We start from the raw sequence: 16,385 nt of genomic DNA on the forward strand, positions 1-16,385 counted from the left end.
ATAACTAACAATGGCAGTGTATGCAAAGGAAAGAGCATGGGCTGAGGGGTTGACAAATCTAGCACGTAACCTAGGAGCAACTTAAAATTAAATGCTCTTGACAGGCTATTAAACACCTGTGTGTCTCAATTTTGAAATCAGTTATGAAAAGTCAATGAGATAACAGAATTTAAAGCATCTGGAAAGTGGTTTATCCTCAATAAATATTTGCTCTTTTCTTTAAATGTACCTGGGCTTACAGGGTTTCCTTGAAGGTGATCATTTAAAGGTGCTCACGTTGATGTTGATTGTTCCCAGCACACAGAAACGGACTTTATAGAACACCAAAGAACTAGAAGCCAAGACAGGAATGGGGATGTTTTGGCTCCGCCTCTGTGTTCTGTTTGTGTTTATTTTTGTTTTGGTTCTAACCTCTATATGAAGATCTTGGTTTAAGGAAGTGGGATTTTTAAAAACATTCCCTTCAGTAGAAGTGAATTGACTATGTAAGTTATTTCTTGACTATTTCTGTTAAGTACCAAGTATAAACACCTGCAAGAAATAAAACTTCTCAGATCTTGCAAAACTCTAATCCACTGTGACAGGGTTTCCGATAGCTTCATGCTCCTGGTTAGGGACCTTGGTGGTCAAGAAAACAACTCTCAAACACAATATATTTTTTTGCTCTGTGTGTCCACCTTGATTCTATTGCTTCTGTGTTCTTGGCTAAATAAACTGGGAAATTACAAGGGAGTATTTTTGTGCTGTCTCTCTCTCTCTTTTTTTTTTTTCAATTCATAATTCACCTGACATGTTTTACTGAGATATTTACCCTTGGCATTTAACACTGATATTTCAAATTTTATTTTATAGACTGTAAAGGTCCTTGACCTATATTAGGTCCCATAATGTAGGGCTCAATTTATGGACTCTGCAAGGAGATCTGCAAGACTTGCTGGGTTTAAATTCTAGCTCTACTACTAATTGTGTGAACTTGGACAAATTGCTTAAACACTCTGTGCCTTGGTTTCCCCAAGCACAAACCTAACTAACTGGTTTGTTATAAGAATAAAATAAACATTAAATAACTTAGAAAATTGCCTGTCAAATAGCAAGTGCTGTTAAACAGATATTTTGATGAAGCAAACATTTGACTGTCCCGGCCCCTGAAGCTAACAGGGTATATCCACTTTGTGAGTGTAACAACCACCATTCATCAACCAGAATCCTCCTGTCCCTTACTCTGTGCATCTAATCAACTTTGCTTTACTACAGCTTTGAGAGGAAATTATATATTCCAGTGCTGTTTGAGAATTTGGGAATTGCCTCAAATATAACGCTAACAGATGATAAATGTATTCTTCCCTCTGAAATGAAAACATGTTTGTCTTTGACAAGTGCATTTGATTTTCACAACTCTTTGATTTTCCCTAGGGGTGTGTGTGTGTGTGTGCGTGTGTGTGTGTGTATGTGTGTGTGCGCGTGCACGCATGCTCATTGGGGGATTGGTTGGGGGAGAATAAATCTACCTTTTCCTTTAGAGCCATGGCTCTAAATTCCTTTGAAATCTAAAAAAGTTGTAGCCCTTCTCATTTGGAAAAAAAAAAAAGCTGAAGCTATGATTATGGGCACCAATTGTCCCTTTGTTACATTTGCTATGGGCCAGGAGCATCATTATCGTAGGCTTTCTTAACAGTAGTTGCTGAGTCTAGAAATGAGAAAGAGAGAGAGCAAATGAGAAAATTTGGAATATCACCTCACTAAAGATTGGAAACAAAATAGTCTTTAACAAAGGATTTCTCAACTAGACTACAAGGAATAATTCTGTTTGTTCTTTAAGAAAAGAATGGCACAGATTAAAAAGTGACTATGAAAGACTACATGTAAAATTGCCTAAGTTAGTGGTACTTAGTCTGCGCTTTGTGGAAAACCAGGGGATCTGGTGAATACCTATTGTGGTGTCCCAATGTGGAGAGAGTTTTCAACAGGTAGAATTAAGACTCCATTCATCCCACATCTACCAGAAAAGTGCTGCTTTCATAAAATTTACTTCTTGGGCTTCCAAATAAGATGGTATTTGAACAAAAGTTGCCCTAATTTACAAAGGATAGAGAATCACTTTTCTGGATGTTTGTTTATATAGACAACCACAAACCAAAAACTTGTCAACGTGGGTTATCAGAATTTGAGAAAGGTTGTATCGGCAGCTATACAGTCTTGTAAGGGGGGACAGGGTGACTACAGACGTTTATCGGATTCTCAGAGTACAAAAATCCTATGGGTTCCATGGAGCCATAGAGAGGCAGATTTAAAATAAGCAAATTAATTAAATTAAGTAAAAAGAAATAATATTGAACACCTCAAATTTTAGGAGAGGTTGCATATAAAATTGCTGCAGAAAAACATTTAGGTAAAACTACCATCAGTTGTTAAGAACAAATGAGGTAGTTATTGGAATAGCTTTTCTTTCTTTTTTTTTTTTTTGTTTCTAAGAACATCTTTCCCAAATCATCTTTTGATTCCATTTTCAGAAACAAAGTATTCTCTTGTATCACATCCATTTGCATCCCCTGTGGCAAGACAAAATTTATGTGATTTCACCAGTTTTCTTCTTAGATATTCAAATGAAATAAATGTAGCTGTTATCCATGACCCAAGTGACTAAACTCTGTAAATATATGTTGAAGAGTGTGAAGTTGCTAATATTTGGCTTTTTTGACTTAGAAATGCCAATTTCATATGGATCAGCCTAACATTTTCTTGAATATATCCCTCCTTAGTTGGAAGCAAAATATATATAATGTGTATAATACCCTACCCTCTGCATCACATCTTCCAGGTAACCTACAAGGGTCCCACATTTCTCTGACGGCTTGATAACAGCAGCTGAAGAAGTTTGAATGAGCCTATTGGTTGAAAGTAAAGAAAAAGGAGTCAAGTTCTGTCTTCCTTCTTCAACAGCTCTTGCCAAGGCTTCTGGGGCTTCTCAAGGGTGAGGATCACACAAAGCTGAATTTACAATAGCCCTAAAATCCCCTTGGTTAGTCCTTTAACAGCCCCTTTAGTGACAGATTATCTAAAACAAAGTGTCCTATAAAACAAAATTTGAAAATAGCTTGCGGGAGAATAAAGAGAGGTGAAAGGGCCAAGGCTTAGCAAGGCAGGCAGGCAGGCAGAGACAGCAACTACAGAATGATTGCTATTGAAGTGCTCTCTTGGAAGCTGAGTCCAAGTCCTGTAAGAGCCGGTTTACTTCCCAAATAAACGTGGTTGCCTCTAAGAGCAGTGGTGTGCTGGTTCAGAAGGGAGAGGAAGGGATGAAGTGCACCAGCAATTTGGGAATTTGCAGGCATTTCCGAGATAATATAAACCAAAGTGGACATTTCTCCTGGATGCTATTAGTTACTCATGCCTCCCACGTGGGCCCCTTCAGTTTGCCTGCCCGCAAGGAGACTGCAGAGAATCATTCAAGCCGGTTAAAGAAATTGCTTAAAGTATCTGAAACACAAACACATTAGCTCAAAGTGCTGGAAACGCAGTGACAATCACAAAGCCCTTACTTCTTCTCTCCTTTGTACCATTCAAAGGCCGGAGGCGGCACACCTGCACCTTCGCATCTTATCAATCCACTGCGTCCAGGCGCCACGGTGCCAGATTTAATTTCTTGAATCGTAGGAGCAACTGAAAAAGAAAGAAAAGAAAAGAAAAAACGGTAAGTAAAAGAAAAAATAAATTCTTCTGCAGAAATATATTTTTATTGCTTCTCTATTCAAAGCAGTCTTATGCCTGATAGGCCAATGCATCACATTTTCAGCATTTTATGCTTCAAATACAAGACTAGTCATTTACAGCTTCATTTTTCAACTTGGACAATAGACGAATGTTCCCAGCGAGTGCAGAGTAAATGCAATACATTTTTTGGCCTCGCTCGGAAGAATGGCATTGGTGAGGGGAATGCTTCATCTGTACACCACGCTACACTCCAATAGTCACTGTCATTTATTGAGTGGTTACTGGGAGCCAGGCTGGGATAGGTGCTTTATGTTCATGATTTCCTCACAATAATAATCCAAGCTAGATGGTATTATCACAGTTTTACAAATGTGGGAAGTGAATCTCAGAGAGGTTGAGTAATTTGTTTAAGGTCACACAGCTACTTAGGTGCAGAATTTGGATTTGAACACATATTGACTCAAAGCCTGGGGTATTTGAATATTCTGTTTTTCACTGCCTGCTCCCTGTGTTTTTGTTAGCACATAAGCGCTTTCTTTTATGTGGTGTCTTCCCCATTTTCCCAGATTCTAGGTCCATTTTGATGTCTATACTTTTTTTCTGTTGCCCTAGGTTAGAAACAGTTTTTCCTCCTCTGAGTAGTTTATCTGACTCTCTCCTGTCATATGCTTTCTATCTTGTATTTTAATTACTTAAGGGTATGCCAGTCTTCCCCAACAGCACCCTGAATGTAGGGTAAACATCTGATTCATCTTTGCATATTCAGAGATCAAAGCACAGTGCCTGGCACAAAGTCACGAGTATAAGTCTTTTTTTGTAGCATAGCCATTAATTTATTCATCAAATAGTTATGGAGCCATTGCTACAAGCCAGGCATTTCCCAAGGCACAAAGCAGCCGCACTACGTGGCATAATGAAGCTTACATTGTGGGGGATGGGGAGACAGACTATAAGCAGTAAATTCAAGAAATAAGTTAAATGTTAGAAGGTGATAAGCATTATGATAAAAAACTTACAGAGGGGTAAGACGAATTAGGGCAAGAAGTCGATTGCAATTTTATGCAGAATAATCTGAATAGTCTTCATTGAGAAAGTTAGAATTTGAACAAAGACTGGATTAGACGAGTGAGTTAGCTATGTGGAATCTGGAGAAAGAGGTCTTCTCTTCTTGGGAAAGGGAATAGGACCAAAGACGAGCAATGATGAGAAGATCAAGTAGGACCTTGGAGGCCGTTTAAGGATCTGGCTTTTACTCTGAGTGAAATTATGAACACTACGGAGGAGAGACACAATTTATTTTTTTTCCAAAGATCACTCCAGCTGCTGTGCTGGGAAAAGACCTAGGAGGTGTGACAGCTCCTTTTATGTGTAAACTTGCCTGAGCTATGGTGCCCAGCTGAATGGTCAAACACTAGTTTAGATGTTTCTGTGAAGGTATTTTGTGATTAACATTTACAATTAGTTGACTCTAAATAAAGGAATTACCCTTGTCTTAGTTACCCAGTGTTGCTATCACAGAAATACCTTACGTGGACGGCTTTAAGAAACATATTTATTCTCTCACAATTTAGAAGGCTAGAAGTCTGAATTCAGGGTGCCAGTGTCAGGAGAAGGCTTTCTCTCTCTGTCATATCTGGGGGAAGGTCCTTGTCATCAATCTTCCCCTGGTCTAGAAGCTTCTCAGTGCAGGGACCCCAAGTACAAAGGACCCATTCCACTTGTGGCTCTTCTTGCTTGGTGGTAATGAAGTCCTTCTCCTCTCTTTTAAATCTCAAAAGAGATTGACTCAAGATACAACCTAATCCTGTAGATTGAGTCGTGCTTCATTAATATAACTGTGTCTAGTCCCGCCTCATTAACATCATAAAGGTTAGGATTTACAACGCATAGGATAATCACATCAGATCACAATATTGTGGACAACTACCACAGTACCTGGAATCATGGCCAAGGCAAGTTGACACATATTTTGGGGGGATGCAATTCAATGCATAACATTCCTCCCAAAATTCATGGCCTTGACATATGTAAAGCACATTCACCTCATCATATCATCTCGAAAGCTTTAAACCAACCCCAAGTCCAAATTCCATCCTGTAGTAAAATTCCTCTTCATTTGTGAAATCTAGAATACAAGTTATCTGCTCCCAAAGTGCAATGGTGGAACAGACACAAGCTAGACATTTCCATTACAAACGGGAAAAACTGGAGGAAAAGAAAGGGTAATAGGCACCAAGCAAGTCAGCAGAACAATTTATATTAGCTCTCAAGGCTTGAAAAGAATCCTCTGTTCTCTGAGACAGTTTAGGCAATGGCCCTGCCCTCCAAAATCTAGGTGTTGGCCATACTCTCTGAATTCTGGAGGAGGCCTCTCAGCCCTGGGCTTCAACTCTGCCTTCCAGGCCTACTGGGACAGCAACTCTGCTCCCTTGGAGTTCGGTTTTTTTTTTTTTTTTTTTTATTCTTCTAGTCTCTCTCAGTGGTGACCCGACCCCTCAGCCCCAGCAGGCTGCGACTCACCTTTGGGCAGCAGATTTGGCCCCATTCCACTGGCACTTGGGAAAGGCAGCCTCATACTCCAGAACCAAGTTAGTGAAGATCTAACCTTTTGAAGCTTAGGAGGCCGTAGCCCCACTCTCTGAAACCCAGCAGGCTGTGGTTCCACTTTTTGAGACTCCAGAAGTTGTGGCCCTATCCTTTGAGACAAAGCCAGCTCTGCTTCCTGTGCTCCCTGTCTTTTCAGCTTCTGCTTTCTGGTTCCTTGGCCTCTCAGTCTCTCAGCCCCTCAGGCCTCTGGGGCCAGCCTGGCCTCTGTCCTGCTCCAGTAAGTATTATAAAGCTCTTTAGCTCTATTGATAAGTGCCTGGAAGCATCCCACTCTGCCATAAACCTCGGCCATAAGGCACTCAGCTCTCTCATTCCATAGGTGAGTAAGCTAGCTGTGCCAATAAGTGCCTAGAGGCACCCCACTCTGCCAGGAAGCCTTCTGCCCAAAGGCGATCAGCTCTCTTGCTCTGTGGGCTGGCTCCCGCGCTGTCTTGCACTGGTCTTCTGGTTTTGCTGATGCTGTTTCTCTGCTGCTACTTCTCACCATCTGCACCATCATCGGTGTTACAGCTCACCTCACTTCCTTCTGAGCTCTCACCCTAATTGTCTGTGATCTCCATAATTCCACCAACAGTTTCTTCAAGACAATCTAGGCTTCAACTATTACGCACTTCAAAACTCTTCCAGCCCGTACCCATTACTCAATTGCAAAACCACTTCCACACTGTAGTTATCTATAAGAGCACCACCCTACTCTCCTGGTACAAAATTCTGTCTTAGTTATCTAATAACAACCCTCAGTAATGCTGCTGGGCCCCATCCAATCAGTGGAAGCCTGAAAGAGCAAAAACAGATTTCCTGGAGAAAAAGGAATTCTGTCTCAGGTCGTAACATAGAATTTCACCTGAATCTCTAGCCTGCTGCCTACCCTGTGGATTTCAGACTCAAGAATGTATTTTGAGTCTGCTGACCTGCCCTACAGATTTCAAACTTGCCAGCCCCCACAATCGCATAAGCCAATTCCTTAAAATCTGTTTCTTTGTCTCTGCCTGTGTATATATAATAATTATTATATATAAATACAAATACAAACATAAATACAAATATGTAAATATATATGGGTATATATATAACTATATAACTATATATAAGTATAACCAAAAAACCAAACCCATTGCATTGAGTTGATTCCAACTCATAGTGACCCTATAAGACAGAATAGAACTTCCCCACAGAGTTTCCAAGGAGCACCTGGTGGATTCGAACTGCCAACCTCCTGGTTAGCAGACATAGCACTTAACCACTAAGCCACCAGGGTTTCCATATATAACTGTATATATACACATTTATAGTTAGTTAGCTATTCTATTGGTCTGTTTCTCTGGAGAGCCCTGACTAATATAAGGGGCCAGGACAAAAGCTGAGAAACTAAACAAGAAACTAAGAAGCTATTACAGTAAACTAGACAAGCGGCATGGGCAGCTCAGACCAGGTTGGTAACCTTGGAGGAGGTAGTGTGACGGGAAGTGATTGGGTTTGGGATCTATTGTGAAGCTGGAGCCAATAGGATTTATTGACAGTTTGAAGTGGGATGGAAAAAAAAAAAAAAGAAAGAGGAGAGAAGGGGACTTAATTCGGCTTAAGTAACTGGAAAGTAGTATTCCCATTGACTGAGATGGGAAGATTATAAGTGGAAAAGTTTTAGAGAGAAATATCAGGAATTGAATGTATGTGTCTTTTCATGAATATTTTCTTTTCTACCAAGGTTTGAATATAATATGTATTTTAAATTATACTATGGGAAAGAGTTCAAAACAACAGGAGCCTTGAAGATGAAATACTAGTTTGTTCAGACGAATGACCTGAGTAAATGTGCACTGTGGATATATTTTTGGTTTCTTTGGAAAGCAATAAAAAAGTACAAGCTTTAAAGTTTTTTTTTTCAATATGCAGTGAATATAATAAATGTAAACACTCTTACAACAGAACATGGCTTTTCCTTTCAAAAATACTCTAGAAAATATATCGTCTTCTATTAAAGATGATGCTTCACTTTGAAATTATAGCACCTCCATTTCTCTGTGGTGCTTTTAGTCGTCATAATAAAGGTTCAATTTATAATTCCAGAAAAAAAGCTTTACAAAAAAATATTTTTTTTAGAGTACCTGTTAATAACTTGGTGAAAAAAGAATGCAAGAATGTCTACCAAATAAGTATGAATGAGAAAATGTTATGAGATTATATATCTATTATTGTATATATATATATATATATATATATATATATTTCTGACGTTGTATACATGTATCGGTGTATACAGCATCAGAAATCATTTAACAATTTTTAACTTTTTGTTAAGCAAAGACTTATGAGTCCCCATAAAGGCAATGAAACATATAAAACAAACAAACCACTTGCATTCTAGTCAGTTTCGACTCATGGCGACCTTGTAGGACAGAGTGGAACTACTCCATAGGTTTTCCAAGGCTGTAATGTTTATGGAAGCAGACTGCCACATCTTTCTGGTGGGCTGGAACTTCCAAGCTTTCAATTAGCAGCCTAGCACTTTAACCACTGCACCACCAGTGCTCCTTATAATATACAAAAGGCAGCTATAAATAAAAAGCCATTTGTCAATTATCACAATACTGTTTTTCTTGTGAGAGGTACAGGTAACATTGCATTTTCTCTCTTGTTCCCACAGGCTTTCATTTTTCTCTCCCCTTGTCTCACTAAGAGGCCATAATCTTTTATGATATCCAACTATTATTGAAGATGAAATAACCATATGCAGCGAGAGATCCATCACAAACTTCTATCGATAACCTGGTTAGTTTAATTACTCTCTTGTTTGTCAAGAGGGCCATGACTCATTACAAACAAAACCATGAAATCCGGAACATTGCCTGAAAACTCAGGCGTAATGAAATGAAATAAAAACCTAATTCACCATTAGAAGGCTTTTATGTAGTACACTGTGCCTAGGGCTCAGCAGTAGGTGCCTTACCGCACAAGTTAAAGGGACAGGATCCTGTTATCTAGGGGTTTACAGGCTGCAGTGATGGACACTGTGTGAGGAGGCAGGTGGTTTTCTCCTTTCCTCTTCTTGCTGGCAACTTTAGACCTCAGAACAAACTCCCTTCCTCACCCAAGGCCTGAGGTTTGTTAGCAGGGTTGAAAAGATACAATTCTGGGCCAACTTCCCTCCCCTCTCCCCTTCCTCAGGAAGTCAGGGGGATATGATGCAGTAGAATGTTTGTTACAAAAAAAAACAAACTCAGTGCCGTCAAGTTGATTCCGACTCACAGCGACCCTATAGGACAGAGTAGAACTGCCCCATGGAGCACCTGGCAGATTCAAACTGCCGACCCTTTGGTTAGCAGCTGTAGCACTTAACCACTATGCCACCAGCGTTTCCAGAATGTTTGTTAGCAGGGTTAAAAAAAAAAAATGCATTTAATTACGAAGGCTGGAGAATAAAATAGCTGGGGGAGGAAGTTTTCTTTGTCTCCTTAGCTATGGTGCTAGCGGGGCACACATAGCCCACCTGTCACCCTGCTGGTATTTGAAATACTGGTAGCATAGCTTCCATCATCACAGCAACATTCAAGCCAACACAATATGACAAACTAACAGATCAGCAGGGTCGCCCATGATGGACAGGTTTCAGTGGGTCATCCAGGCTAACACAGACTAGGAAGAAGGACCTGGTGATCTATTCCTAAAAAAAAAAAAAAAAAAAAATTGACCAGCGAAAACCTTATGAATAGCAGCAGAACATTGTCTAATATAGTTCCAGGAGATGAGAACCTCAGGTTGGATGACACTCAGAATTCGACTGAGGAAGTGCTGCCTCCTCAAAGTAGAGTAGATCTTAAAGCAGATGGAGTAAAGCTTTCGGGAACATCATTTGTTGAGGTGTCATTACTCAAAATTAGAAGAAACAGGTGCAAATATCCATTAATAATTAATAATTGGAACTTGGACTGTATGAAGCATGAATCTAGGAAAATTGAAAGTCATCAAAAATGAAATGGAACACTTGGAAATAGATATCCTAGAAATTAGTAAGCTGAAATGGACTGGTATTGGCCATTTTGAATTAGACAATCATATAGTCTACTATGCCGTGAACGACACATTGAGAAGGATTGGAGTCACATTCATTGTCAAAAAGATTATTTCCAGATCTATCCTGAAGTACAACCAGGCCAGTGATAGGGTAATATTCATATGCCTGCAAGGAAGACAAGTTAATATGACTATTACTCAAATTTATGCTCCAACCCTAATGTCAAAGATGAAGAAATTAAAGATATTTACTAACTTCTGCAGTCTGAAATTGATCAAACATATAATAAAGATGCATTAATAATTACTGGTGAGTGGAATGCAGAGGTCAGAAACAAAGAATAAGAAGCAGTAGTTGCAAAATATGACTTTGGTGAATGCCTGATAGAATTTTGCAAGACCAAGGACCCATTCACCGGAAATATCTTTTTTCAACAACATAAATGGTGATGACATACATGGACCTTGCCAGATGCAGTACACATGAATCAAATAGACTAAATCTGTGGAGAGAGAAGACAGAAAAGCTCAGTATCATCACTCCGAACAAGACCAAGGGCTGACTAGGGAACAGACCATCAATTGCTCATATGCAAGTTCAAGTTGACGTTGATGAAAATTAAAGCAAGTCCACCAGATCTAAAATACAAACTTGAGTATATCCCACCTGAATTCAGAGACTGTCTCAAGAATAGATTTGACACAGTGAGCACTAACAAGCAAAGACCAGACCAGTTGTGGAATGAAATCAAGGACATTATACGTGAAGAAAGCAAAAGGTTTTTTAAAAGACAGGAAATAAAGAAAGACAAAAATGGATGTCAGAAGAGACTTTGAAACTTGCTCTTGAACACAGAGTGGCTAAGTGAATGGAAGAAATAATGAAGTAAAAGACCTGAACAGAAAATTTCAGCCAAAGAGTGGCTCGAGAAGACAAAGGAAAGTGTTATAATGAAATGTGCAAAAATCTGGAGTTAGAAAACCAAAAGGGAAGGACACGTTAGGCATTTCTCAGGCTGAAAGAACTGGAAAAAAAAAAAATTCAAGCCTCAAGTTGTAATACTGAAGGATTCTATAGGCAAAATATTGAATGACACAGGAAGCATCAAAAGCAGCTGGAAGGAATACATAGAGTCACTGTACCAAAAGGAATCGGTCAATATTCAACCATTTCAGGAGGTACCATATGATCTCAAAATGATGGTATTGAAGGAAGAAGTCCAAGCTGCACTGAAGACTTTGGTGAAAAACAAGGCTTCAGGAACTGACAGAATACCAACTGAGATGTTTCAACAAACGGATACAACAGTGGAAAGCACTCAATCTTCTATGCCAAGAAATTTGGAAGATAGCTACCTGGCTAACCGACTGGAAGAGTTCCATAGTTTTGCCCGTTCCCAAAGACAGCTGATGCAATAGAATGTGGAAATTATCAAGCAACATCATTAATGTTACATGCAAGCAAATTTTTGCTGAAGATAATTCAAAAGTGGTTGCAGCAGTACATCAACAGGGAACTACCAGAAATTGAAGTCAGATTCAGAAGAGGACATGGAACCAGCGATATCATTGTTGATGTCTGATGGATCTTGACTGAAGGCAAAGAACACCAGAAAGATGTTTACCTGTGTTTTATTGACTATGCAAGGGCATTTGACTGTGTGAATGATAACAAATTATGGATAAAATTGTGAAGAATGAGAATCCCAGAACACTTAATTGTGCTTATGCATAACCTGTACATAGACCAAGAGGCAGTTGTTCCAACAGAACAAGGGGATACAGCGAGGTTAAAAATCAGGGTTGTATCCTTTCACCATACTTATTCAACTGTATGCTGAGCAAATAATCCAAGAAGCTGGACTATGTAAAGAGGAACACGGTATTAAGAGTAGTGGAAGATTCATGAATGACCTGCGATATGGAGATGAAACAACCTTGCTTACTGAAAGTGAAGAGGACTTGAAATTCTTACCGATGAAGCTCAAAGACTACAGTCTTTAGTATGGATACACCTTAACATAAAGCAAACAAAAATCCTCACAACTGGACCAACAAGCAACATCATGATAAATGGAGACAGTATTGAAGTTGTCAAAGATTTCATTTTACTTGGAACCACAATCAAAGACCGGGGAAGCAGTAGTCAAGAGTTCACACTATGTATTGCATTGGACAAATCTGCTACAAAAGACCTGTTTAAAGTGTTAAAAAGCAAAGATGTCACTTTGAGGACTAAGGTTGCCTGACCCAAGCCAAGTATTTTTAATCACTTCATATGCATGAGAAAGCTGGACAATGAATAAGGAAGACTGGAGAAGGATTGATGCCTTTGGATTAAGGTGTTGGCGAAGAATATTGAACATATCATGAACTGCCAGAAGAACAAACAGATCTGTCTTGGAAAAAGTACAACCAAGATGATCCTTAGAAGGGAGGATGAAAAGACTTCCTATTAGGTACTTTGGACATATTATCAGGCAGGACTAGTGCATACACAAGGACATCGTGCTTGGTAAAGTAGAGGGTCAGAGAAAAAGAGGAAAACCCTCAATGAGATGGATCAACACAGTGGCTGCAGTAATGGGTTCAAACATAGCAACAATTGTGAGGATGGCACAGGATCAGGCAGTGTTTAGTTTTGTTGTACATAGGGTCGCTATGAGTTTGTAACTAACTCAATGGCACTAACAACCATCACCACCACCACCTAAGTGTACCTACCTGGCCAGAGATGTCTGGTTGAAGGTAGGGTTCCATTGTGTTCCTTAGTCATAATGCCACGAGGTGGGCAGTCCTAGAAGCATCTATATCCACTGGGACAGTTTTCAGAAGCTGGTCGGGGGTCGGGGTAGCATGTCTTGTGACTTTCCCATTTAAGTCTCACACCCAAGATACAAAGTAGGGTGTGCATGGAAAAGTCATCATTTCTGCCTGGAAAGCTTTTGATCCAGTGGGACTGCTTATCTGTATACCATCCACTTTTTATTATAAATAATAAAAGCTACTTTCCATGTGCTAATGTGATGTGTTCAGGCTCTGATCTAAAGGACATGTTTATGGAACAATCCATATTCTTTATTACTTCCTTATCTCTTTTGTTTTTTTATTGTACTAAAAAAAAAAAATTGCTGTTGAGTCAATTCCAACTCAAGGTGACCCTATAGGACAGAGTAGAACTGCCCCATAGGGTTTCCAAGGAACTGCTGACCTTTTGGTTAGCAGTCAAATACTTAACTACTGTACCACCGGGGCTCCTACTTTAGATGAAGACTTATAGAGCAAATTAGTTTCTCATTAAACAATTAATACACATATTGTTTTGTGATGTTGGTTGCCAACCCCATGACATATCAACACTCTTCCCTCCTTGACCTTGGGTTCTTCGTTACCAACTTTCTTTTCCCTCCCTGCCGTGTCATCCTTGCCTCTGGGCTGGTGTGCCCACTTACTCTTGTCTTGTTTTATGGGCCTGTCTAATCTTTGGCTGAAGGGTGAACCTGAGGAGCGACTTCAATACTGAGTTAAAAAATGTGTCCGGTGGGCCATACTGTCAGTGTTTCTCCAGTCTCTGTCAAACCAGTAAGTCTGGTCTTTTGCGTGTGTGTGTGAGACTTACAATTTTGTTCTACATTTTTCTCCAGCTCTGTCCAGGATCCTCTATTGTGATCCCTGCAGAGAAGTTTGTGGTGGTAGCTGGGCACCAGCTAGCTGTGCTAGACTCAATCTAGTAGAGAGAGGCTTTGGTACTTGTGGTCTGTTAGTCCTTTGGACTAATCTTTTCCTTGTGTCTTTCGTTTTCTTCATTCTCCCTTGCCCTACTTGAGGTGAGAACAGTAGAATATCTTAGATGGCCGCTCACAAGCTTTTAAGACCCCAGATGCTATTCACTAAAGTAGGATATAGAATATTTTCTTTATAAACTGTGTTATGTCAATTGAGCTAGATGTTCCTGGAGACCATGGTCCCCAGATCTCAGCCCAATAATTCGGCCCTTCAGAGAGTTTGAATATTTCTATGGAGTGTCTGTGACTTTGGTCAAGTTGTGCTGACTTCCCCAGTATTGTGTACTGTCTTACACTTCACCAAAGTTTAGTTTCTTTTTCCTAATGGTCTCCTGGCTATCTAGAAATTGGGGATGAACTTTGAGTACACTGTAGATTTGCTATATTGCACCTCAGATTTGGTGCAGTAAAGGAGGTTCTGGTGATGTTGACACTGACACTGCAAATGGAAACATACCTAAAAAGACATATGGAGGAAAAAGTAAGTAGTGAATTAAAAATTCATAGCATTTTGTGCCAGACGGAATCCTAAGAGCATTTTGTGTGGTAGTGAATTAAAGGGAGATGTGCTTGGGATAATCAATGTGGAGAGGGGATTATCATGTAGATTTTGTTTCTTGGCTAAAATGGTAAATTTGACCTAGAGACTCTTTTGATCCTTCTTGGGGAAATTAATGAACATTTATTCATGTTACTTGATCTGGAAATGACTATAAAAGAGGAAGAAGATTCATCTACTAAAATATTCTGCATTCATTAATCATTACAACAAATATTTGTATCGGGAATATGATTAATTTAAAAAAAGAAAGTAATATTTCTGGCTTCATGGAGCTAGTATTCTTGTGTGTGAGAGGTGGGGAAACAGTAAGCAATTCAATATTTAATTAACATATCAGAAGTTATATGAGTTTAAGAAATAAAGCACAGTGAAAAAAAGGAGCGGCAGGTTGTGTTATTTTATATAGTGTGGTCACAGAGCTGTCCTCACGGATAATTTTTAACAGTGAATTGAATAAAGTGAGGAAAAGACATCTGTACGAAATTGTTCCAGTAAGTGTTCTGTGGTTATAAAGCCCCTGGGTAGTTTAAGTAGTTAACACATTTGGTGACAAACTGAAAGACTGAAAGTTCAAGTCCATCTGGAGATGCCTTGGAAGAAAAGTTGAGTGATCTATCCCAAGTCAGTCATTGAAAACCATAGGGACCACAGTTCTACTCTGACATATATGGAATTGCCATGATTCAGAGTTGACTCAAAAGCAGCTGGTTTGGTTATGGCTACAAAAATCTCTGGCTTATACCCAGCAGGTTTCTTTTGTAGAGTACTTCTCAGAGATTATGATGTCCACGTATGTTTTATGAATCTTTTATACAGTACAGAGCCGTCCAAACTTATATGATGACAGAAATCTAGAAGATTTTGTATTGGAGATTCTTGTGGGCCTAGCACACATGCTGGGAATATTGGACCACTGGTAGAGTAGAACTCTAAGATTTAGTTCACATTTTATGTTATGTGACCTGTGACTTTTAAGGTCGTCAGTGAACCCTGGTTAAATAAGCTCCCACGTACTCGCGTGGTATAATGTGCTCACAAATTTCATGTGAGGAGGAGGAAGGCCTCAATTATTTGCACCATAAGGATATGGCCACTTTTTTTTGCCAGGAATAGAGATACTGCACACCAATTATGACTAATTAAATCTCCAAGTGAAGCTGTAACAGTGAAAATTATAAATATTCTTTTTTTTTTTTTAAGTTGTAAAAAAAAAAGCTCATTTTCTATTAAAATGTTACATGTTATAAGAAATCATGTTGGACACCTCCAGGTAAAGGTGACCAAATGATATAATATGAGTGAATGCTCCTAGAGCCTCTTTCTTTTACCATCACACTTCCTTCTTTGCTCTTTGAATTTTGGCCTTGGGCCAGCTCTATAAGCTATTTTTACAGACAATGAGAGTGCTTTTATGTGTGTGTGCTTCTAGGATGGTTTTTCTTTTCATGGAGATAGTTTTTTTTTTTTTTTCCTGCTCAAATGTAACTTCTTTCACTAGCACGAAAGTATCAAGGAAGGTGGCTGCTTGAGACCTTCAAATTTATGAGTACAATGGCATTCTTTGGAATAGACTGATTTATATGCACTGCTGAAATTTAGGCACGCCGCCCTGTGTCAGATTGCAAATGCTGAGAGATGAAGCAACTGCACAGTGGGGGGAAACAAAATAAAAAACAACAAAAACAACATCAGTTTCACAGGAATGTTAC

The 16,385-nt window shown here is 39.3% G+C and overlaps 1 protein-coding gene across 1 annotated transcript in view; it reads right to left on the minus strand.

Moving 5' to 3' along the window:
- The window catches only part of NEGR1 (neuronal growth regulator 1), a 1,075,199-nt gene that overhangs the window by 235,006 nt on the left and 823,808 nt on the right, over nucleotides 1-16,385 (minus strand). Inside the window, exon 5 of the mRNA XM_049879570.1 lies at nucleotides 3,540-3,660. Within this exon, the coding sequence (XP_049735527.1) occupies nucleotides 3,540-3,660 (121 nt within the window). The remainder of the gene's footprint in view (nucleotides 1-3,539; nucleotides 3,661-16,385) is intronic.

The sequence above is a fragment of the Elephas maximus genome, chromosome 3, assembly GCF_024166365.1.
Source record: "Elephas maximus indicus isolate mEleMax1 chromosome 3, mEleMax1 primary haplotype, whole genome shotgun sequence".
Classification (NCBI taxonomy): Eukaryota; Metazoa; Chordata; class Mammalia; order Proboscidea; family Elephantidae; genus Elephas; species Elephas maximus.